Source organism: Mus pahari, chromosome 5 (genome assembly GCF_900095145.1).
Source record: "Mus pahari chromosome 5, PAHARI_EIJ_v1.1, whole genome shotgun sequence".
Lineage (NCBI taxonomy): Eukaryota > Metazoa > Chordata > Mammalia > Rodentia > Muridae > Mus > Mus pahari.
In genome coordinates, this window is record NC_034594.1 from 49,673,690 (window position 1) to 49,698,824 (window position 25,135).

A 25,135-nucleotide genomic window follows, 5' to 3' on the forward strand; every position below is an offset into this window, starting at 1 on the left:
GACAGCATTTTCAACAAATGGTGCTGGCACAACTGGCGGCTATAATGTAGAAGAATGAGAACTGATCCATTCTTATCTCCTTGTACAACACTTTCAAAAGTCCATTCAAAAAGGCAACTCTAATAGAAAAGAATGACTGTTATACTGATCATGAGGTTACTTAGTGGCTGCCTTTTAGAGTCCATAACTCAAATCAACCAGCCAATCAGTAAATAATGCTAAAGGGTATCTTCCCTGCTCTTCCTCATTCAGTTCACAGAAGTCTACAGTAACCAAGCTCAACCAAGTGGGGAATAGATAGATACACAGGTGGATCTCCAGATGAAGGTGAGCCAATCTAGCTCATCTCTGAATGCCTGGCTCACTGAAACTCCAGGATACTGTCTCAAAAATTATGATGCCAGGCTAAGATGCCTGATAGCAAGCTCTGACTTTCACACACAGGGACACGTATACACATAATAAAAATTCCTCTTCAATTCATTTGGTTTATGAAAAATACCACCAAAAAGTTAATATTAAAGCTTATATGTAGTTATTCCATTAATAATTCTATCTGCCAAGAAACTAATTTCTAGAGTCAAACAGACATTAATAAGTGATGCACCTTTATAATTAATTCTGAATGTAGTAATCTCCATCATTTTCTCTAATTTATATGATTTCTAGACAATTCTGAATTTCTCTGAAATGCTTTCCAAAAACATTGAGGTGCCTGACACAGAAAAGAGACTGAGGTATTTTGTTAGCACAGAAAGACTTTGAGAGCATATGATTTATTTTTATAAACCCAGTGACCTAGTGACTACTTAAATACTTGTCTCAGACTTTGAATTTATTTCTCTTTGAGTTCTGTATTAAAAAATATGAACATATGAACTTCAATAAGAGATCCTATTCATCTTTTATTCTAAAAGAACCATCAGTATTAGAGGATGTTATTCACTACAGTGAGAATCACCAAATAGCACACTATTAACTCAGCCTGAGTCCATCAGTGATTCTATAAAAATGACATGGCCAAGCCATTAAAGTGACAAAACTCACATTTCCTACAGAAGGTAGGTTTTATAGACATGGATTTCCGGTACTTATAATCAAATGCCAGTTCAGCAAATTCTTAAGAAACAGACTCAAAGTTCAGAACCATCAGATTACTCAAAATTCCACATGGTTTCTTTATTGATAAGACGTCGCTATTATGAAAATTGACTGGTTCTAGCTATTGGCAATGGTTCTGGCCCAGGTATGGTAGAAAAAGAATACATAATCATGGAGGTATTTGGTGTTTTAAATACTGAGACTCAGAAAGACTTATTACAGACAGGAAAGGTAAAATGAAGTTCAAAACCAGACACATATTGACAATTCACACAATTATACTTCTCAAACTGGTTTTGACTGGGTGAAAACTATTTTACAGACTATTGACTTTTTTTTATCATTTATAGATAATGAGCATAGCTCTTATCACAGGAAATCACACTCAAGACTACTACAAGGAAGAAGTGGAAAAGGTTTTTTGTTTTTTTAAAGATTTTATTTATTTATTATATGTAAGTACACTGTAACTGTCTTTAGACACTCCAGAAGAGGGAGTCAGATCTCATTAAGGATGGTTTGAGCCACCATGTGGTTGCTGGGATTTGAACTCTGCACCTTTGGAAGAGCACTCAAGTGCTCTTACCTGCTGAGCCATCTCACCAGCCTGGAAACAAGTTTTAATAGCTGATATCTCTCCAGATCAAATCAAGCTTAAGTTCTTGATAATCACTCTACCATAAGGCCTTCAAGGCACAAAGTCAGTATTTTTTAGTGAATTTTAATATATGATGTACTTCTTAAAAATAATATACCCGTTGTTCTGCTTTAGTCTAATTACCATTCCAGGAAGCTGCAAGTATCTATCCAGTGTTAGCATCCAGCTCTAGCACAAGCAGCAGACCATGCCAGTACAGAGTAGCTCCATGTGCACAACGGTGTGGCAGGCCTGGGAAATGCTTCCCTTCAACATTCCTGACATAAAGAATAGCAAGACTCCCGACTACAGATCCTAAGGCTCCCTGTCAGTCCTCTGCAATCACTTAGTTTTCCAAAGAAGTACGGAGTAAGAGCTGGCATCTGCCATCATATTTTAGCTAGCATATCAAAAAGTGCATCGATCCTTCAGGTACCAAGGAACAGACAATAGGTAGCAATGGGGAGGGAGATATGAGAGAGTTTGGAGAGAGGAAAAGGAGGGGAGAAATGCTGTAATTAAAGCTCAATTTCCAACATAAAAAAAGAACATAATAATTAGGAATATGCTTTCTTCTTTTAATCCTAAATGACACAAGGTTAAGTAAGAATACCATCCGCTACAGTATGTGAAGGAGCCGGCAGCTCTGAGGGGGACTGCCAACAGAGGAGAGAAACAGGGACACAGTGATGGAGGCTTAGGCAATGGCTGCTGGAAACCATCCAGATCAGGTAGAATCAGTCAACTCCCCAACAGATGCCTAAAATGACTGAATCAGCCACAAGATTTAAAGATATTATATGGGTAATACTGTAGAAATCTTAAATGGAAAACAATAAATTAATTTCACTTCACAGATGCACCAAGCAATGCATTTAAAACATGAGCATATTTTGTCAAAAGAACCATTTAGCATTAATATGGACTATTTAGACTTCAAAATTAATATCAAACTACATTTATTCTTTATTAATTTAATATGCTTGATATTGTTGAATAAAACTACTTTAAAAGCAAAGTATATTTATGCACATTTATTTTTTAAAAAAAAAAAATCTGAGGGCTGGGGAGATGGCACAGTGGTTAAGAGCACCATCTGCTCTTCCAGAGGTCCTGAGTTCAATTCCCAGCAACCACATGATGGCTCACAACCATCTGTAATGGGATCTGATGCCCTCTTCTGATGTATCTTTAGACAGCGACAGTGTACTCACATATATAAAATAAATAAATCGTTAAATAAAAAGAAATCTGAATGGTACCAATGATACATGAATCATTTTCAAAACGGTGACTAACTCCAATGACAGGAATATACTAAATAGTCTAGTAATCCTCCCAAATCCAGTACTTACAATCAAACTTCAGGATCCAGCATCCATTGAGAATCCCAAGCATACACTTCAAAGTACTCTGAGCTTCCTCGTCAGGAACAATGACATGAGTTACTAAGATACAAACAAAGCAATAAGGAAAACAGAAAGAAAATAATCTTCTACTTTTTATAATCATTTATTCTATTTAATTAACTGACACTTAAGTCTTCTTCAAAGACAACTTTTATATTCAGTACAATGTTTCTTTTATTCAGTACTTTTTAACCTGGCCATCAACATGAAAAATAAGATCATAAAACACATCATAAGGACTGGAGAGATGGCTCAGTTGTTAAGAGCACTCACTGCTCTTCCAGAGGTCCAGAGTTCAATTCCCAGCAACCACATGGTGGCTCACAACCATCTATAGTGAGATCTGATGCCCCCTTCTAGTGTGTCTGAAGACAGCGACAGTGTTCTCATATACATAAAATCAATCAATTGTTTGAAAAAAAAAAGAAAGTTAAAAAAAAAAGGAAAACAAACCATAAAATCACAAATACAAAATTTTCAGCTATTTTCAAATGATTCATGGTATTATGCTGTACTATAACTTATTATTAACAAACTCAAAAAATCTGTTCTAACAGTGCTCTATCCTAAAATGTGTAAGGCTTAACCTTACAGTTCCTGTTAAGGGTGGAGTCGAGCAGTAGAGCACCTGCCTATTAACAGGTGAACAGCGTGGGTTTCTTCCCCAGTACCACAAAAACCAACAAAATACTTTATTTCTTCAGCATATTATAACCTATAAAGTATAGGTACATTTTACAAGCTACAAAATACATAACCACAACCAAATGCTTAAAACATCAATAAATTATCAGAGGTTATTCTTTAATGGGTCTAATGTAAAACTGTTTTCTACCAAGAAACAAAAACAACAAAAACAAAACAAAACAAAAAAACTTCCTCACCTGTACTGTCAAATTCCACACACTTTTTAGCCTTAAGAACTGTCTCCAGTTTGCTGAGCATTTTCTGCTGCTGTGAAGAAAGCCCACTGCCTATAAGTACCAGCGGCCCATTCTTTCGCTGCCCGGTGTTCACCTATTAATGAATAGGCATCATGGTTAAAAACACGTGAGGAACAGAGAGAAGGCACACACTCACTGACAAGACTTCTATTTTATTAATTATCTTATTCCAGTTAATAATCCCCAGTAATTCCTAGTGAGTCATTGCCTGTAACCCTAACATTCAATGCACTTGAATAACTATTTTCTATTTATTTTCCTGCCAAGTCAATGTTAGTTGAAATAGCTTTGTCCAAACAGCAAACTGCTTTTCCTAATGCTGAACTAGATTCACAGAGAGCTTCGTAATTTCATTCTGTATCCAGTAACCTAAAATAGCCATTGAGAATGACCAATTTCATATCCCTTCTCCAAAGAGTTGAACCTAAACTTGATCTATTTAAGCTAAGATAATTTTGAAAATTCAGCACTAATTCTGAAGAAAGAAAATAAAATTTTAAACCCTGAATCAAAGTGATGAACTTGGGACAGAGAACTGAGGAGTGAAGAAAGCAGACACACAAATAGGAAGGATTCCCTGTTGCTCCTAAGAAAGACCGGCTGACTTAACGGAGACTGATGCTATGGGCTTAACATCTAAAGACAAATAGACAGCAGCAGTGAAGAACGGATGAGATGTGAAGGGACGATGATTCAGAGGAACAACTACACAGTGGAGCATCCAAAAGACTAAAGGACAAAACTAGAACTAGAGTTAGACTAAGCTGCTTGTGAAAGAGAAGGAAAGAGAGGAAACGGAACACTAGCACTCCTGTGCTAAGGTCAAGATGCCACATCTACATACACCACCAGACACTGGGTCTTCGCATGCACTAAGTGCAAATGTGCACTGAAGGCTGGGCTATCAAAGGCTCTGTAGAACATGAGAGAAACAGCAAAGACAACATCTCAGCTCAGCACCTAGAGGAGATGCTCAGTATGTAAACATTAACTTCACATTAGAGTAGTGATGACTTCTTCAGACTTCCTATGCTAAGACAGTTAAGCTATTGGCTAACTCTATAAACAGTTGACTCAATTCATTCAAAATAAATTAAAGAGAACTACTATATAGTAAGCACACAAAAATATCTAAGTGACAATGCTTGGCACTGAAGTTCAGCAAGGTAAGTTATTTACACCCTTACGGTTCAGATAACAAAGATTTGACTGGGGACACACACATACACACGCATATATTATCACATTCCCATATAAATGCATTATTAGTCTCTTGTCAGAGAACACAGCCAAGTCAAATCCAAAGTGTAAGTACTCTAACATGAAAATAGTTCAGAATATTTTCAAAATTTTCAATTACAATGATATTAAAAGTCAACTGTCAAAAGTTCTTGTCCTTTAAATAAGTACCATCACAAGGGCTTTGCAGAGAGTACTCAATTTACATGACTCCACCTTAGGTAAATTAGTTCTTCGCATAAAACACAGGAGTGAAAATTATCATTTCTAAATACAGCATACAATACTATTTGTGCCAAGCAAGGGAAGTATCAAAGTGGGTCATGCATTTTCCTATTGTAGTCTTTTTTTTTTTAAATTGCCTAAAGTAGAAAGTCTGGTACTAATTTCTTATAACTAAGGAATGCTATAATAAAACATAAAGAAAACAACTGCCAAGGTCACATGTCAGCTTGGGATTATACATCATAGGGACTGAGGGTTTCATTCAAGTAAGGTGGTGTCAGAGCCACGATGCTCAAATAAATCCAGAGGTAATACTCTCACTTTATAGAAACTTAGGGATTTGTTCATTGACAATAAGTAAACTCAGTTCTAAAATTCAATACGGTACTTTTGTAGATAGAATTACTGTTAATATTAATAAATGTCAGACTAGTGAAGTTAAAGGATCTGAAAAGAAGACTAAAAGGAGGGCACAGGGGGACAGGAGCTTGCAGCTGGGCCTCACTACCTGAGTTTGATCCCCATCTTAGTGGCAGGAGAGTGAAAGCAGAGCCACCAAGTTTTACTTAAACACAGCTTTGAATGAGACACAAAGGAATTAAACTTATCCCCACCACCCTTCTACACATTCCCTGATGCAGCTCCTCAGCACAGTTGGCAAGATAAATATAACTATTCTAGACTCCATTGTCAAGCAAGTGCACATCATGTGGGGATCAGCATGCAACACACTCACTACTCTCTCTGGCTTGAAAGCCCACTCACAGAATCCACACACTCACAGAATCCACACACTCACAGAATCCACACACTCACAGAATCCACACACTCTGAGGACTCAGTACTCGCTACACTGCTCTCCAGGAGAAGGAGAGGAAAGAAGTCCCTGCCTTCATGCGGTTTACATTCTAACGGGGCAGACAGACAGACAGACATGAGAGCAGGAGTGTGCTGCCGTTCCCTCAGCTGTAGGGTAAAGGGAACAAAGAGCGGGCAGTGAGCAGCACTGGGGGAATGCTGCTTTTAAGCAATGGTATGGAGCTGGGGCTGTAGCTCATGGGTAGACTATTTATCTAGTAAATATAAGATTCTAATTTCAGTATAAATAGATACAATCAAGTCTGAAGGGTTAAGGAAGCAAGATATAGGAACCCTGGCTCCTCAAATCTACTCTTGGTAGGAAAATAGCTTAAACCCAGGACCTGAAAGGGAATGTATTTGATAGACCAAAGACCTAGCAAGCCAGTCAGGTTGAGTGAGTGGCATCGGATGGTGGCTATGGGCATCCAGACCTTACCTCTTAAGGACTATACATGATCTACTATCTCCACTTACACAGCCTGTATCACCCATTAGGTTCCCAAGCCAAATATCAGTCATTAAGACAATAAGATTGAGGCAGAAGCAGATAGGTTTTAAATTCTAGGCTACCCTAGGTCACACAGTGAAGACCTATCTCGAAACAACAAAGAGACATAATGATAAACTCAATCTCACATGACACATAGAAAGTGTATGTTTCTTAGATTTCAAAATAAAAATCCTTTTTTGAAGGTGATTGCCATAATCAGACTCTTAAGAATACCATAAAAGTATCTGTATTTCTTACACATTTAAAATAATGCATCACAACTTAAGACATACTATGTCTGGCAGGAAGTTCAAGTACAAATCAGTAAAATAAGAACCAAAATATAAAGGATGGCAGAGCTGATCCAAGACTTATGAAAGCTAAGTTCTGACTGGTCCATTAAGAAAAGAAGTGTTTAATGTCTGGTTAATAATCCTGGGCAAATCATGACCTTTCTAGGTCTCAATTTTCCCATTTTTAAAAGAAAGAAATTAAAGTGCTGACGTCTAGGTCCTTTCATTTCCCAAACTATCATTTGGAACATATTTATCAGACCGCACTCTAAAACAAAAGATAAAGGTTCTCAGGGTATAAAGGTGATTACCCATGATAGCACCTATGACCACAGCAAATTATAACCAGCTCAGGTTAAATCTGTAACTAAGCAATGGCATCAATCACTACTGTACTGCCCTTTCTGGATGAGAAAGGCTCAGAAGAACAGCCACGGCTTCACTCAGCCCGACAAGACCCAACAAAGCAGCGTGGGTAGAGTGAGTGGACTCTGGTAGTGGTTGGGGCGTCACATTTCGGACATTACCTCTTAACAACTGCACACGACCTACTGTTCCCACACACATAGATTTGTTTATCAGTCACTAGCTTCCTTAGCCAGGTGTCAACCATTAAGACAATAAGAAGGCTTGGTCACAGTGCCACACAGTGCCACATCCCTCTATCATTTGAATAAACATGAAAATAAAGTGAGCTCACTGCATCTGTCTCTTCTCTCCATCCTCCTCATTCTCATTTCACTACCATCAGCCATCATTTCAGATCATACGAATGCTAGACATTACTGCAGCAACCTCCACTCAACCTGAGCTGCGTCTGATGGCTAGCTCTCCTGCAGACTGTTTTCTTCCAGGTATAAACACACTGATGAGGCCCCATTAAATCTAAAGTCCCTATTAAAAAGTTAAGGTCTCTCACAGGCTGATCCCAATCTAGCTTCCTACCCTGAAACTACTTAACGTTCTTTATGTTCTTCACACACTAAACATTGAGTTCTTTAAATTTCCAAGGGTTTTCTATGCCTCTATTCCTCTGAGAAGCCTCAGCAATGGGCTTTGCGTTTTCCACACAAAACCCATTCCTTTCATCTTCTGAACTAACAACAGTCAGACTTTATTAGGTCTACAAGATCTGTCCTGTCTCTATCCCTGGATACTTCAAAACCAATTTGTAGCCAGTTCTAACAAAAAAACACAAGAAAGATCTCAGCAAAGGCTCCAGCAAAATGCTTTGCTATCTTCTAGCTGGCCACTGTCACATCTGGAATTATAGCAATGATCTTACAGGCACAAGGACATATCCATAACACCAGAGACACTAAGTCAAGGGCATCAAGTAAAGGAAAAACATGAGTCCTCAGTGCAGTAGGCAGTGCTGACGGTGGCCTTTGTAGCAGTCAGTGGTGACCATTAGAAGCTGTCTGTTATCTTCCCCAACAGCATTCGTCAGCTCTTTCCCTCAGACATTGTCATCTCCTGTGAAGTTCTTCCTGACAGCTTCTGAAGTGAGCTTCCTCCTATTGCACATGGTACAACTCTGTACATTTCATTGCTCTTATTACATATTACAATTTATAATAGACTTTTTTACACTTATATCTTCCAATTGGCTAGGGGTTCCCAAGGAATGGGTCTTTCTTCCACTGTCTCTAGCTGGTACCTCTTATCTAATTCACAGGCTCACAAATCCAATTACTATTTAACAGTCCCATCACTAGATGTACAATTGGATCAGAGGTCGAAGGGTCCCCCTCCCAGTGCTAGGAATTGGCACCAACTACCCTGACTCCAGCAAGACTAATTCTGCTCATTTCCCACTCACCAGAGAAAACCCCAGAATAAGCACTGCTGATAACACACACACACTGACCACACTACTTCTCATAGACCTTCAATGCTAGTTACACTTACTTAGAGTCCTATCTCTCACAACCCGTTCTTGTTATTTCTTCGACTCTCACACACTCTGCAGCACAGAAGTTCAGCCCTGTCACTCCTGCACTGAAACTTTTCAGTGGTCTCCATTCTAAGACTCTCAGTTATCGCCAGCAGTAACAAACTCTGGAATCTTCAAGCACAGCCATTTCATCTGCTTGAGGGTCTCTATACAATGTCTGTTATGTGGCCACCTGGCTGCCTCCCTCTCATGATCTGTCTCAGTTTAAATTGTTCCTTAAAAGGCCCTCACTAACACAGTGTCCTTCAGGAACCTAGCACCTTGCCCAGTTACACACTACAAAGCCACCTTGAAAGCATTTGTATAACCACTTCTGAAACAAGTGCATGGATCATTTACATATTCTCTGACCATTTCGTCTCTACCTCTTACTGGCATGCAAGTTCCTTGAAATAAGAGTTGTTTTAGTCAAATTATATGAATGCTGCCTAAAGTGCAAAGGATTCAATAAGATTTCTTGCTAGACTTATTCTGATTGTGTCTTTTGAATCCATAGTAGTCAGTACTCCAGAAGTGCTTAGTAATTGGTGAATGAAAACTATCTGCTAACTGCAAGTTTTCCTATTTTGTTCCTTTTATAACCAAGTTCAATAAAAGACATAAATGTAGCAAAGCCGCCTCCACACTTACGACAGAGCACTGGCTAGTTGAGAATGATTCATTCTTCTCTGGCATCAGCAACAATGATCTTATATTCTCATTGTCTGTATAATCCACCGGCCGCACACCAAATATGTTACTGTTAAAAGAAGTGCACATGGGTTTAAGTAAATAAAATGTTAACGAAGAGACACACTTCTAGAACTATTTTCAACATCCTTAATAATACACAATTGTAACTAAAGTGTCAGAGCTCACTTAGTCATGAGATCGACTATCAAATGCTACTGAATTGGGTGAGGAAGGACATTCCCTAGGGACTCTGCCTCCTGGTGAGGCCCCAGCTTCTTCCTAGTTCTTCCCTGCAACCCCTTTCACCTTTTCCTACTCGCCCATCTCCTAGAGAACACCTCCGACCCACAGAGCAGCTCTCTACCAGAGACTCACAGCCTCCACACTAGGCTGGGACTCAGGTAGGCAAACTGTATCCTCCTTCCGGCCCTCCATTATTAACGTCTCTCCAGATTTACCTTTAGTTCCCTCTCCACCTGTCTGTGCAGCCTGTCTGCAGGAGGCCCTCTTCCCAGCCCACTTCATCACTTTAGGGGGTTGGCCTCAGGCTCAGGTTCCATTAGTTCTTCCCTTTGGCCCCTCCCTTTCAGCCTTTCCTTCTACTCCATCTCCACTGCTTTGAGACCCCCACACCAACCCATAGAGCATCTCTCTACGAGAGACCTAAGGCTAGGCTCCAGAATCACTCTCTACCAGGGACCCCAGAGCCACCACATTTGGCTGGGACTCAGAGCCTCCTTCAGCCAACCTCCATTACCTAGGAACTCAGCCTCTTAGTGTGGACCCTAAAACAGAGACATTGGGACATTTGAATAGCCCACTCTTGTTAATAGAGGGGCATATATTGTCACTCGGGCCAATAGACAAAAACTAATGCCATAGTTAAGTAATGTCATAAACCAAATAGACATAGCAGACATTTATAAAACACTGCACCCAAACACTAAAGAATATTGCTTTCTTCTCAGCAGCCCATGGAACTTTCTCCAAAAGTGGCCATAGATTAGGGCACAAAGCAACCAACAAATTTAAAAAAAAAGAAAAATTGAAATTGATATCCTGCAGTTTATCTGATTACCATGAGTTAAACCTAGATATTAATTAACATTAGAAACCATGGAAAGCAGACAAATTCACTGAAGCTCAACAACTCACTATTGACTGAAAAAAGATGGGTCAAGACCAACATGAACAAAGAAATGTAAAACTTTTTATGATGGAATGAAAATAAAAACACAGTGTAGCCACACCAGTGGGACACAGTGAAGGCAGTTCCAAAAGGTAAGTTCACAGCACTGACTGTCTACATCAACAACTTGACGAGACCTTATATTAGAAACTCAGTGAACACCTGAAAGCTATAGAAGAACAAGAAATTGTCCTAAGAGTAGAGGGCAAGCAAAAGTCAAACTCAGGCTGGAAGTGGTGAAACAGAAACAATAACAGATAAAAAGAATCAATGAAATGAAATTGAGTGGATAGGGAGGTGGGCAGAATCTAGGACGAGTAGCAGGGAGAGAAATAACATGATTAAGTATATTCCGTAAAAACAGTTTACGTAAAAAAATTAACTTTTTAAAATGAAATCTTCCATTAAGGGAGTATCTTTAACTAAATAGAACTTACATACATTTTTCATAATTCTGTATTCTGTGTATTCATATTTTTATTTCCTACACATTAATGACCATATGCTTTTATGTGCAAACATAAACCATTTACTAGAGCTACTATAGGTGCTATTGTCTATATAAACAAATACAAATCTAGATTATTAAAAAGAAAGCTATTCGGATCCATTAGGGCAAAACTACAACACAGAACAAGCAACCAATAAAGTAATATGTGTGCATGTGTGTATGTCTGTATGCTCTAGAGTGCATGCACACATGCAAGCATGTGTATTCAATCTTGTCTAAATAAATCATGGGCACTGTAGAACAAACTACCATGCTTCAGAGACTAGCTGATTAAGAATCACTGAACACATACTGCTTTACAAGTCACAGCATGTTATTCTGGAAGAGATTTCAAAGATCATAGTATGACTCTATTATTTCCTAGAACATAAAACAGAGTGGCAGGTTCCAATGATCTGATTAGGTCACACTTGTATTGTACTCAGTAACATTCAATACTGTCCATGCTTAATATATCCATTGAAAATAATTTGTTAAAGCTTTAACACTTGGTCAAACACTCCTTTTCTTTATAGTTTGAGAATATTTTTTAAATATATTTTAATATACCTATGGTATTAAGCTTTCACACTGAAGTTATCTTTTGAAATATCTTATGGTTTTTAAGACTATGGTATTTATACCTTCCATTACAGCTCATTACACACACACACACACACACACACACACACACACACACACACACGGAGATATATACATCTCCATGGTTCAGTGATTCAGTGCTTATCAAACATGTACTCTAGGCTTGATACAAAGCACAAAGTGAAATTATAGTGTTAAGTGGGAACCAAAAATATTAACAAAACACTATACCAATTTTATAAACTGAATTAAGTGTCTAAAAATGTCTTAAGAGGAAAAAGAATAAAACACTACAGGAAGAAGGAGAAGGGAAAGTGTCAAGCCTGTTGGACGAGTCACAAAAGTCACACTCTAAGGATGTAAGCCTCTACAGTAAATGACCTTGGGGAATGCTATTATAATGGCATCTTGGGGACAGAGAGCTACGAGATTAAGAAATGAGTCACAGCAAATCTCTCATGACAGCGATTCATGACCAACAGGCTCAGGTGCTGTCATCTTTCAGCAGTGCTGAATACAAGTGAGTCTGAGTTCTCAGGTTCCCCTTTCTGCCCCAGTCCACACCATGGACCGTGCCCTAGCAACACTCCTTCTCCAGCCACAGTAAAAGGCTGGTTCCTAATTTACAACAACTGTTTACAGTTACAGCAGGCAATGCCACAGCAATTCAAAAGGATCCCATCTTCTTTACTGGAAATGTCCCAATTTCATACTCTATTATGCTCACATACCAACTATACTATCTCCTCATATACATATGCTATAAATGACCATCATAATAGAATTCTGATTGAAGAATCAAGATTCTATTTCTTAAACCACCAACTGCAAACATGGGTAAACAAAGTCAAAGTTTACACACACACACACACACACACACAGCACATGAGGACTTTCTTTTTTTAATTATCATTTTATTTATTTATTTATTTTTGGTTTTTCGAGACAGGGTTTTTCTGTGTAGCCCTGGCTGTCCTGGAACTCACTTTGTAGACCAGGCTGGCCTCGAACTCAGAAATCTGCCTGCCTCTGCCTCCCAAGTGCTGGGATTAAAGTTGTGTGCGAGGACTTTCTAACAAGTAGATTTCAGACTTCAAAGAAAAGCTTAATCAAGTGAACTTTAATACACACTAACAGATGGCATTAGAATTGTTATTACACAAACAGAAATAAAACTTCCCTGTGATAAGAGAGAGAGAGAGAGAGAGAGAGAGAGAGAGAGAGAGAGAGAGAGCAGGCAGGCAGGCAGGCAAAATGGCCTAGAACAATTAAATCCTCACATTCTGAAGAATTTCTTTATAAAGTATAGCGGGCTATTTTTTATAAGATATGTATTTATTATATACAAATTACAGATGACATGTTCAGATACCACAGGTTCCAAAAAAGTCTAAGTCTAGTCCTGCTTTATAGAAGACATGGCCATAGAAGACACTGTCATAATTTGGTGTTTTGCTGTCAACCACAGAAATATTGAAACAGACTAAGGTTTAAACACAGCAAGCAAAGATGAGGCATATTCCACTCTTATTATGTGGAAATACACAAAATATGCTTTCTTTCCATAATATTTGAATGGATTAACACCTGGGTAACAGGTATAGTGTGAAAAACTAATTTAAAATTCATACTGTTCATTCATTCCCTTTGTGTAAAATAGATATCTGAAGGAAAAGTAACGCTATTGCACAGTCACTAACACTGTGACTGCTAATTATAACACTGGTAAATTCATGATTCACCATCATCGTATACTTAAGGGTTTTATGATTACATTAACTCAAAATAGACATAGTTTATTATTTTATTAAAAAGGACTACAGCCAGGTGTGGTGGTGCACGCCTTTAATCCCAGAACTCGGGAGGCAGAGGCAGGCGGATTTCTGAGTTCAAGGCCAGTCTGGTCTACAAAGTGAATTCCAGTACAGCAAGGGCTATACAGAGAAACCCTGTCTCGAAAAACCTTTAAAAAAAAAAAGGATTACAAAGAGATTGCACAATGATTCCTATCTAAATATAAATGCAATGTTCTCTATTTTCTGGTATGAAGCATGAGCCCTAATACTCACATCCAGAAGAAAGAATACCATGTGTAGAACTTTTCCTTCTCTATCAACAACTGTGAGCAAATACAAACTCAATAGATAAGTATGAAACTGAAACTGATCGTGTATACATCAAAGCAAAGTAATGGGGTGAAATATAGGTAAAGAATATGCACTGGCAAATGAAATGGTCTTGGGCCAAGACTGGAAACTGGCATGTGGTAGATGAATGGGAAGGGAAGAGCCCGAGGAAGGAACAGCAATATGGTTGCTGTATGCACCACATGGAAGGCAGCCTTCTACTACATGAGCACATGGAACAGTAAAATACAATGGAAAAAACTACTACATACAGTATTAGACATAGGCAATGGACATTAGAGGGAAGGAGACACTACAACTGGGAACTGTTAAAGCAAGGGTGTGGGGGTCAGTGCAACACCAACTAAGGTATTTTCAGGACACAGGGTTATAAAATTATGTGTAGTTCTTGACAATATATGAATAACTTCCATATGTATTATTTCTAACCATTCCTTTAATGCCTTGTATTAAGAAAAATCTCTTGAAATTCTGTGAACTCCAAATGATCACATATTAATAATATCCTTCATGTATTAGGAATTCATCTAAAAATGTTGTCTACCGAGTTACTGAAGCATATTATATGATTATTGACCAAAACCCTATCCTTTTATTAATTTTCTCTATTGATTTGTAGTACAGTATATTAGCAGGTTTTCCAACTTAATTCCCTCTAGCATATACTGCTTGCGCTGGTTTTACTTGTTTAAGTGTGAGTGTGTGGGGACCCAAGCACACGGCTGTAGTTGGGCTTTCCCTTCCTACAGGATCCCTGGATCCTAAGGAGTGATCTCACGTAAATTATGTCTGGAGACAAGAGCCTTTACCCAATGCCATTAGCCATTTGATTGGCCCATTTCCAGTGCTTTTGTATGGTTGGGTTTTGTTTTTTAAGACAAGGATTAGCTATGCAGCCTCAGCTAATCTTGAACTCTTAAAGAGATCTACCTGCCTCTGCTTCCTTAGTGCCAGGATTAAAGATGTGAGCTGCCATGCCTGGTTTTCTCTGATTTAAATCACATTTTAGAAAATACACTTCATTTAAAAGTTTTACAAAGTTAAGGAGTTTACATGTTCAAACCCTCACAGAAGATGAGTGTTCCTAAGCTACAGGATTTTACTACCTAACAGCTAGTTAAAAAAAAAAAAAAAAAGGAAAGTCGGTCCTACTGAAACACACTAATAGACTGTATGAAAATTAACAACACATATGTGTCTAAATGATGGGCATGTGATAGAATCAATAATCATCCAAGTAGTTTACACACATTGAGAATGTGGTAAGTACTGCTATGTACTCAGTTTGAAAATATTCATCCATCCAACAAGGTGGGTTCTCCTCCGCTTTTCCACACTATGGAACCAGTTACACAAAGGTACTTTCCATCTCGACAGAGTTCAATGAGAGACGCACACTGAGCCAACTTTTCAGTCTCCGGAGAATTCCCAGACCTAGAAAGGGATACAGAGGCAGAATAGGAGTCCTCCAAGCAGAGAGAAAGATGTGAGGGCACTGTGGGTTAGTCTAGGGAATCCTCAAAACTGAAAAGGGGGGGGGGAGGAAACCGATGAAGAAAAGGAGTGGGGAGAGGAGGAACACACATGTGCCTCAGGAAACAAAGGTGTGGGAGGCGAGAGCTATGTGTGCCTGCTTTTGAAAGAACAAAGGAATGGTATGAAAGGTGGATGTTTCTCTGCAGCAGCAAGACCCTGAACAGGCTTCAGAAGGAGGGGTAGCATGGTAGTACATGAGAGCTAAGAACCAGGTTCCAGAGGAACACTGCCCAAATTCAAGTTCCAATGCTAGGATCAGTTGTGTGACCTTTCACACAAACTACTTCAATCTCTTGCGTCCATGTCCTTATCTGTAAAGGGGGGGGGGGTTTAGAACTTAATTTTCTATGACTACTAAAAAGATCAAATGAATTAATATATCATAAGTTCAGACGACAGTGCCCAGCAAATAGTACTAGCTCAGTGACTGCTAATACTGCTAGATTTGCACCATTGGGAGACAGAAAAAACAAGTAAGAAAACATGATAGGTTATACCTGGAGTGCAAATCATATTATAATTTCCCCCGTTTGATGATACACTTCACACACGTTTTATAATAATCGTTTGGATGCTTAATAATGGAAAATACATTGAAGTGTGATTTTTTTTTTAAATATTAAAGTAAGAATCTTCATTTCCCTATATGGTACAATCTAAACATAAAGAGTATAAGACAGAGGCTGAAAATGCTTCTTAGCCATGATTTCTTCATATCAAGACAGATTAAAAAGGTGCACTTCACTTATTGAAGGGTTAAACTGAGGTGTTTACAGTTTCGCTCTACCCAGAAGACAGTGTTCAGACAATAAACTCCTTTCATGTCCTTTCCCATACAGGAGTGACCTACCTAGAGCTGTGTCCTGAATCAGCTGTAACAACAAGATAAAGTAAGGAGAGAAGCAAAAACAAAATTTTTGTTTGCATATGTAGATCTCTCAACATTCAAAAACATAAACTAGGCATTTTTACTAGAACTAAACTCACAAGACATAACCAAATGTCATGATAATGGATGAACAGGATCCTTTTTGAACAACTACAAAACTGCAATCACAAAGGCTTCATTTTTTACAGTACTTTGCTTACTCTGAGCAGGCAAAAGCAATCTTTCAAAGGAGCAACATGCTTCTTTAAGGCTACAAAAGAGTTATCTTTGCTGTACATGATTTCTTTTTTTAAAAATTTACTAGGGCAAGAAAACAATTAATAGGTCCAACCGTCCATATAGTATTTTTCTACTTGAGAATTCAATGTCCATCCAAGGGAAAGCTCTTAACAGGAAACCAATCACCAGTTCCATATTTGGGGAGGAGGGATAGCGTGTCAAGTTTCCAACACACTCCAAACAGTTCTAAGGTGACAGCATCAATCTCAGTTGAAGGTTTGCATGGGGTTGTAGGAAGGCACGGAGAAACACAAGCGGCAAATGCAGCTTGGACAGCTGTCAGTGCAAAACTCACTGGATAACACGTACTATAAAAGATACATAGTCTTTCTCATTAGCCAAGATTAAAATAAAATTAGTTTTCCTCTTGGACAATGAATTCTTAGATCACAGAAGATAAATTACCCACAATTAAATACAGAGATAAATGAAAATCAGAACAAATGTGAAGTATTATGAAGTTTACACAGTACAAGTTCAACACACACTATAAAAGACTCCAGCAAAATGTGACTTCAACAATGAGATACAAGAAAATGAAGCTAACTCAAACCAAAATGTAACTCTCAAGTAGGCAGACATGTTACTTCCTACCCTCTGCAAGTATAAATACTTAGGGTCAAAACAATAGAAAAATGCAGTTGAAGAGCTTAGCTTCTATGAGAAAAAATAGGATTAGGAAGACTCTACTGATGACATTAGTAAATAAAGAATCAATGATACACATTTACACTTGATATCACTAATCCCTAGCATGCCTTGCCTTAGATAGATCATTTCAAGATCTCCTTCTATCCACATGCAATATGATGCCTATAAACTCATTTGCTTTGCAATATTAGATGTTCTATCCTTTCTTCAACATCTGAGCTTTCATAAATCCTCAATAACTACTTATATTGATGAGTCATTGACTCAGCAGTTACTACCCAGTTACTAAGGCTCAAGCAGGAGGTGATTTGAGCCCAGGAGTTCAACAGACTAGTCTGGACAATAAGCAAGACTTTGCTTCAAAAGAATAAAAAAAAGATATATTACAGTATCAATCAAGTTTATCCCAGAACACAAGGATGTTTTGAAATGAATAAAAGTGTCACAAGAACAACAAAGTGTGCAATCATCTCATAAAGATGAAAATCATTTAATAAAACAAAATATAGTTTTGCTTTTAAGAAAGAAAAAAAAAAAAAAAAAAAGACAATAGAGTCCTGGCCATACATGATACTGAGAATAAAGAATGGCTGAGTGCTGCAGACATGTATCCCTTTTCCTAACACTGGCACAGAAGGGGTGGCAAGAATATGGGAATCTGAAGATAGGGACAAGAGCTACAAAAATGCTATCTTCTAAGCATAACGTGACCATGGCAAACATAAACTCGCTCATCCGCACTGGACATACACAAGTTGGGCCAGCACAAAAGTCAGCTAGGATGAAGAAGAGACTCACAAAGCCACCCGCACCACTTACACTGAACTACTGGCAGCTAATGGATTCTGGGAAGAGGAAAGCATCCTATTCAGTTGTGCACCCACTGGTGAGCCTATCATACTCTAATGAATAGTTCCAAAACCATCACCAGAGATAGCCATTGGTCCTCGATAAACTCTGGGACACTAAGGAAGGGAAGTAACAGAGGGTGTCCAGAAGAGTAATCACACTCACACAAAAGAGAGGAAAGGAGAAAGGAAGGGAGAGAGGGAGAGAGACAGAGAGGGAGAGAATTATGTCTATTAACAAATCATCTAGGGCTGGAGAGATGGCTCAGTGGTTAAGAACACTGACTGATCTTCCAGAGGTCCTGAGTTCAAATCCCAGCAACCACATGGTGGCTTACAGCCATCTGTAATGGGAACCGATGCCCTCTTCTGGTGTGTGTGAAGACAGCAACAGTGTACTCATATAAATAAGTAAAATAAATCATTAATTCATTAGGGGATCCAGCAAACCAAATACTGAAAACAGCCTTGGTTCTTAGACACATCTGTCCATACACACATGCAAAACAGATTAAAAACTTCCTAAGAGACACACAGCAGAATGCTTAAAGAAATGGGGGAAATGCTAAGTAAAAGGTAAACTTTGCCAACTTACTGCAATGGGTGATTCTACTCATTTTCAATCAAAATACTAAAAGGGTATTTTTAAAATGTGACAAAATTTTAATCTCACCCAAATATTTACTGAAAGATGAAGAAGCATTTCTTTGTTCACTGAACACTGACTCTCTACACATAAACATGAGTACTGATTATGTGAGGTAACTGAGAGAGACTGGGAGAGCTGGCATGATCCCTACCTGGTCCATAAAGCAAATAATGGAATGGGAAGACAAAAAGAAAATATACGGTAACCTAAACTTTACTGACAAAAAAGGCACCATATATAGACATCTGAAATTAACAAAGACAATACAAATGAAATTAAATCTAAGATGGTATCAAAGGATAAGCTACTGGCAATCAGAAATGAATATTCCAGACAAAATGAAAGCACACACAAAGGGCAGAAGGCAGAGTGGCCTTTTGTTTTAAGGACATAAAAATTAAGAAAGGGAGCTAGCTGGGTGATGGTGACAAATCCCTTTAATCCCAGCACTCAAGAGGCAAAGGCAGGTGAATCTCTAAGCTCGAGGTCAGCCTGGTCTACCGAGCAAGTTTCAGAACAGAACAGCCAGGGCTACAAAGAGAAACCCTATTTCAAATAAATTAACTAACTAATTAATTAATTAATTAATTTTTGGTCAGATTTGTATAGTGTTTATCATGACTACAAAGTTTAATTCAAGACAAACCCAGTATGGGGGATGAATTAAAGAAAAAGAATTTGAAAAGGAAACAAACATGACAGTGATAATCAAGTGAACAACAGCTCATACACAACACAAACTCTCACAAACACTACAAGAGGAGAGTATTTTATGATAACCAAGAGGCTGCAAAAGGAAGAATAAATGTTTATTGACAGCAATCACACCATATTAAATTGACACTTCCATCTATCCGATTATCCTTTATCCAACATCAGTCTCAATTTTTCTTACCAAATAAATCCTCCTCCCCACCTGCCCTATCTGTACCAACCACTTGACCCAACACAGGAGTTAACAGACACATGTGGCTATTTAAATTAGTAAAAATTAAGTACCTTTAAAGACTTTATTTCTGAGTAGTGATTTCCAAGTGCTTCACAGATATAGATAGCTACTGGCCCCTGAATACCAGACTGTGACACAAACATTTCCTTTAATGCAGAAAGATCCACCAGACAGTGTTTAACTACACCTAGTTGTGTGACTGTGCTAGGTCAGGCTATTCATGACCAAACAGCACCTGATCTCTGAGAAAGTACCGATGAAGGCAGACTTCATCCCTGCCTCGTGCCCACTCCTTGTATATCAACGAGTCCTCACAGTGCAGTGAAGAATCATGGTGTACAAACCACAAGACAGGCTCTGTGTTTTGGCTCATTAATCCTCACTATGCTCTGAAGAAATAGAAAAGCAGCAGGCAGCACCATGTTTTATAGGTGAGGACACCAAAACACAGAAATTAACCTGCCTGCGGCGATAAAGTCAATAATGGAGTCACAAATAAAAGCTGGGTTCCCTAACATGACCAATGCTCCATTCATTAAAGTAGTCACGGCTGATTTAAGAACCCTAGGATGGAAAGTACTCTGTTTCACCTGACCCAAGCAACCAGTTGCTTTATCAAATGGCTTACTACACCCCCAGGAGGGTCATATCTATAAGGTCTGCACATAGTTATATATTACCTCTATGAGATTCCTATATACAAATACAGAGACAGAAAAAAACCATGTGCACACACACGTACGTGCGCACACACACAAGAGGTGAGAATATACATACATATATACATACATAATCTTTCCCAGAGTTTGACCCAATTACCTTATAACTTGTGCTGGGAAATAAAGAAGGGCTGGTAAGTTTGCTGAAGCTAAATGTACTAGGGTATGGTACATTCTTCATTGGTAAATTGTTTTTCAATTTTGTTAAGTGGCTACCTATTAAAATTACAAGTCAGAAGATCTGCATGTTGTAGTTTTTTCTTATCTCTCTACCAAGGGTAAGGCTTTTGTTGTGCTCTTCTGAAGCCTACAAAAGCAATGAGGGCACAACGAAGCAATTCTTGCATTTTCATTTCAACTGCCTAATTAACTGAAAAGAGTAAAATAACATATAAGAAGACAGGAGCCAAGTTACAGATTAAAGATATAAAATCTGCATATGGCATTTGTTTGCGATCCTCTTGACAATAGTAATCTGAAGATGCAGCCGCCAGCATTCGCTAATGCTTCTCTGTGCCCTGACACTGCAAAACAATTTGCTCATAGACTCATTTGAATAATGTGAAAAATCTGGGAGATAATTCAACTGCACACCCAATATCTGAATTCTTCTACACTTTAACTTTTGCTGGACTAATATGCAGAAAGGGATAATAGAATATTTAAAAATGAGTCTATAAAGTATTAAGTAACACAAAAAAATTAAATATCAGATTTCTATTAAGTATCAAAAAATTAAATATCTAATTTTCATTACATATGACTCAATCTACAGGATATAAACACTAAGTGAATTTGTCTATAAAGCCAAGGTTTGTAGATGTGTTTGAAATTGTTTCTGAAGAGACTAAATCTCCCTGAAGTTTGTGAGTTTTGAGGAAGAGAGAGTACGAGTGTGGATTCACAGACACCCTGATCAGCACATCTAAGTTTAGCTGTGGAAGACAAGAGACCAAAATGCCAACGTGGGTAGTTACTGCTTCGGTACACACCTCCATTCAGGAACACAAATTCATTTTGAAAATTAGATACTTACACAGCATTCCTGGAAGCACCGTGGGACAGTAACACCTTGACTATATCGATGTGGCCACTCTTGACAGCGTCGTGGAGTGGCGAGTCATTCTGATAGCCAGTGGTGTTCACCAGGGCATTATGCTGGAGCAGTAATTCCACTATCTTCAGGTGTCCATGACTGCAAGCTTCATGCTAATCCAAACAAAGTTTCAAATAGGGGAAGTGGGAAGAAGATGGGAAAACAGTGTGTTAATAAATATATATTAGAGAAATTGGTGGGAACCTCAAGTCAGTCAACCTATTCTTATACAACTATTTTCTGGCTGTTGACAGACACTTATCATAGTTTTTATGGTAAAATATGCAGTAGTGAAAATCCATGAACCTGGTGGGAAAGGACAAGCCTTGGATCACATGCTTTTCTTGAAAAACTGTGCTTTAGAGCAACTACAGCTCCTATGTTCTTCTACACATTACAAAAAAAAAAAAAAAAAAAAAAAAAACCTCTTAATGTGTAACTATCAGATCAAACAGAGATCGGGAACTCTCCAAGGCTCAAGAGAACTAAGTGCTTTGTCCATACACAAAACTGCACACCAATATTTGCACCTAATCACCCAGCAGAGTGACATCCCAGGAAGGTTTACAAGACATGTAAATCTCTTTGCGGACAGACACTACTGGGAATTTGGTGTCAGTGTCAAGAGAAGAAACATGACTAAGTGTGACAACTAATGTTCCTTTACCATATTAGCTAGCCTGTGGAATACAATGAACAAATCCAGATTAAGCCCTCTTGGCTTAAGAACTTGGCAAGAAGTCAGTTTATATATTCTACGTATTTATTTTAACATATTTATATATTATACCTTTAAGCCATTTTTGTACCTGGCCTAAGTAGTCTCATTTCTATGCTGAAATTCTAGTCTACAAGATAAAGGCCTCCCTTTGCACACACTTCTGGGCTGCATTCTAACCCAGTGCTTACGGTCTTCATTAACACATGTTAAAACTGTTTCCAAGTATGTTTCCCATTCTTTTTCCAGAATATTCTTCACATTGTAATCAATGCTAGCAATAATAAACAGACTTTTTTAAATGTTTAGGACAAAGCCTTCTACTCCTGCTTCTGCAAACAGATAGAGTGTAAGACAAGATCCAAGTAATCCCTGTTAAGCATAATCCTATCTTTCTGACTGTGCTGACCCAGGAAACCAAATCTATCTGGTTCTAGTAGCACGCAATGCTGCACAGCACAGCCCCATGTCCACCATAGCAGTTACCTCCACACATGAGCTGACTTCCAACGATGCAGTGAAGCTGGACTCCTATATCTAAAAGTACTCAAAAGGTAACCAATTACTTTCCTGTCACAACTGAAAAGCTAGATGAAAAATAACTTTCTTTTCATACTTGGTCAAAGCATAAATTCTTCAGACTAAAAAGAGTGTAGGTGGCAGAGCATGATATATGAACAACCACAAGCCATAAACTAGAACCATAAGCATAAGAAGAATGAGCAAAACAAAGAGATCCACAAGACTGCAAAAATATACAAAGGAAAACTACCAACGGTGTCCATCCAGCATGGTCCTTAACATTTGGGTCGTTTCCATTCTGCAAGAGGTATTCAACAGAAGGTATATCACCCTGGTAGAATAACAAAAAAAAAAAAAAATTAAAGAATATTAAAATATATCATGAATGAAATGAGGCTACTGGGGCCTATTATAAAGACTCTGTCTTCTTTAAGTCAAAACTTTCTTTTCCTTTACACGCTGACTACTGCCCATGAGCCAGGAAATATGTCTCTAAAGTCCTGAGATGCCAAGTCGCTTGGTCTGTACTTGAATATTTCTAGCAGTCCATATTGGAAATGCAGTTCAAGATACAAAATGAAGCCAAAGCCTATCTTAAACTTCAAGTCATCATTTCATTTGCAAAAATACCATTATGAACATATATCAAAATATTTCTGAGCATTAAAATAAACAAAGCTGTTTACAGCCAACAAATTAGCCAATAAAACCAATGTTAAAACTGCCAAAAAGTACTTACTGTTTTATTGGCCATTACTCTATTTACCCTAAGTCACTAATTTAGTTTATATTCACTTTATTTGCACCAAAGGTATCTTCATGGCAGAAGCAGTTGCGGTTTAAAATGCCAGGAAAGGGATTGAGAGAAATAGTCAAACAACACCCAAAATCAGCATTTAATTTTATCCTCTGCTTTGAAACTGAAACCATTACCCATTATCAGCTAACTGAACGGTAGGAAATACAGCTTCCATTAAATCCATGTCCTTCTCACTAGCTGAATAGGTTTTCATCTTTCTAGAGGCTCATGTAGTAACTTTTCAACAGTGGCTCAGATACAGGGAGGGCAGAAGGAAAAGAACTGCAGTCACTTTATTGTAGTATAAGCCTGTTTTCAAAGGAGATGAACAAGATATTGAAAATAAGTAAGTTAAGATGACGTAAAGGACCTGAGACAGTATTCATTCTTCCTTCAAGTTAAGACACTTTCAATTATTAAATGACATGAAAATTAAGTCTCCTTCCGATTCTGAGCCTTCTGTGTCTTCTATGTCTTTATCTAAGAAAACCCTAATGTAGGTGGGTGAATTGAAGGAAGATGCAAAATTCCCTCTGTTGCTACCCTTTTACAAAGTGAGCCTTGGCAAAGGAAATAAGACTGGGATTGGGCTTGCATAATCTCTCTTCTCAAAATTCTGTGCATGCTACTAAAAGCATGTCCTCCACCACCTTCTAGTTTCTATTCTTTTTTCCAGAATCACAATTTCCAAACTAAAAAATACTGTACCCTCTGTATCACATGCATTCCCTGCCAATGTGGGTGGAAGGATCTGGCATATATCTACAATAATTGATTACATGCTAAAGTATTGGTCAGCCCTTAAAGCCAAAAAAAACAAAAAACAAAACAAACAAACAAAAAAAAACTCTAGCTATAAAACATATCACCTCCTTTTTAAAAAGCAACTTAAAGCGTTAGGGAAAGTGTGACAGGATTTTCCCTGTCCAATTACATTAAAATATTAGTGCAGCAGGAGGCCTGTGATTGCACAAGGAAAAGTGAAGGGGGAGCTAAGGGTTTCAGAGGCAGAGAGGAAGAAAAAGGGGATGAAGTTTGTAAAATTCTCCTAAAATTGTTATCAGTAATGGCAAGCAAAATAAAACCAGCTCTTTGAGGATTAAAGACAGCAGAAGTCACTCATGAGTTGTCAACAGGAACCAACCAAGTGGCAACTGCAGAGACATAAACAGACTGAGTCTGTTTCCTAGGCTCCCTGCTTGGCTTTCATGTCACTTCTGACT

General features: G+C 38.2%; 1 protein-coding gene across 1 annotated transcript in view; it reads right to left on the reverse strand.

The window, feature by feature from the left end:
- The window catches only part of Bard1 (BRCA1 associated RING domain 1), a 71,406-nt gene that overhangs the window by 18,510 nt on the left and 27,761 nt on the right, over window positions 1–25,135 (reverse strand). The window contains exons 5-9 of the mRNA XM_021198732.2: window positions 23,364–23,444; window positions 21,814–21,986; window positions 9,787–9,895; window positions 4,032–4,164; window positions 3,094–3,186 (exon numbers count right to left, since the gene is read on the reverse strand). Of these exons, the coding sequence (XP_021054391.1) occupies window positions 3,094–3,186; window positions 4,032–4,164; window positions 9,787–9,895; window positions 21,814–21,986; window positions 23,364–23,444 (589 nt within the window). The remainder of the gene's footprint in view (window positions 1–3,093; window positions 3,187–4,031; window positions 4,165–9,786; window positions 9,896–21,813; window positions 21,987–23,363; window positions 23,445–25,135) is intronic.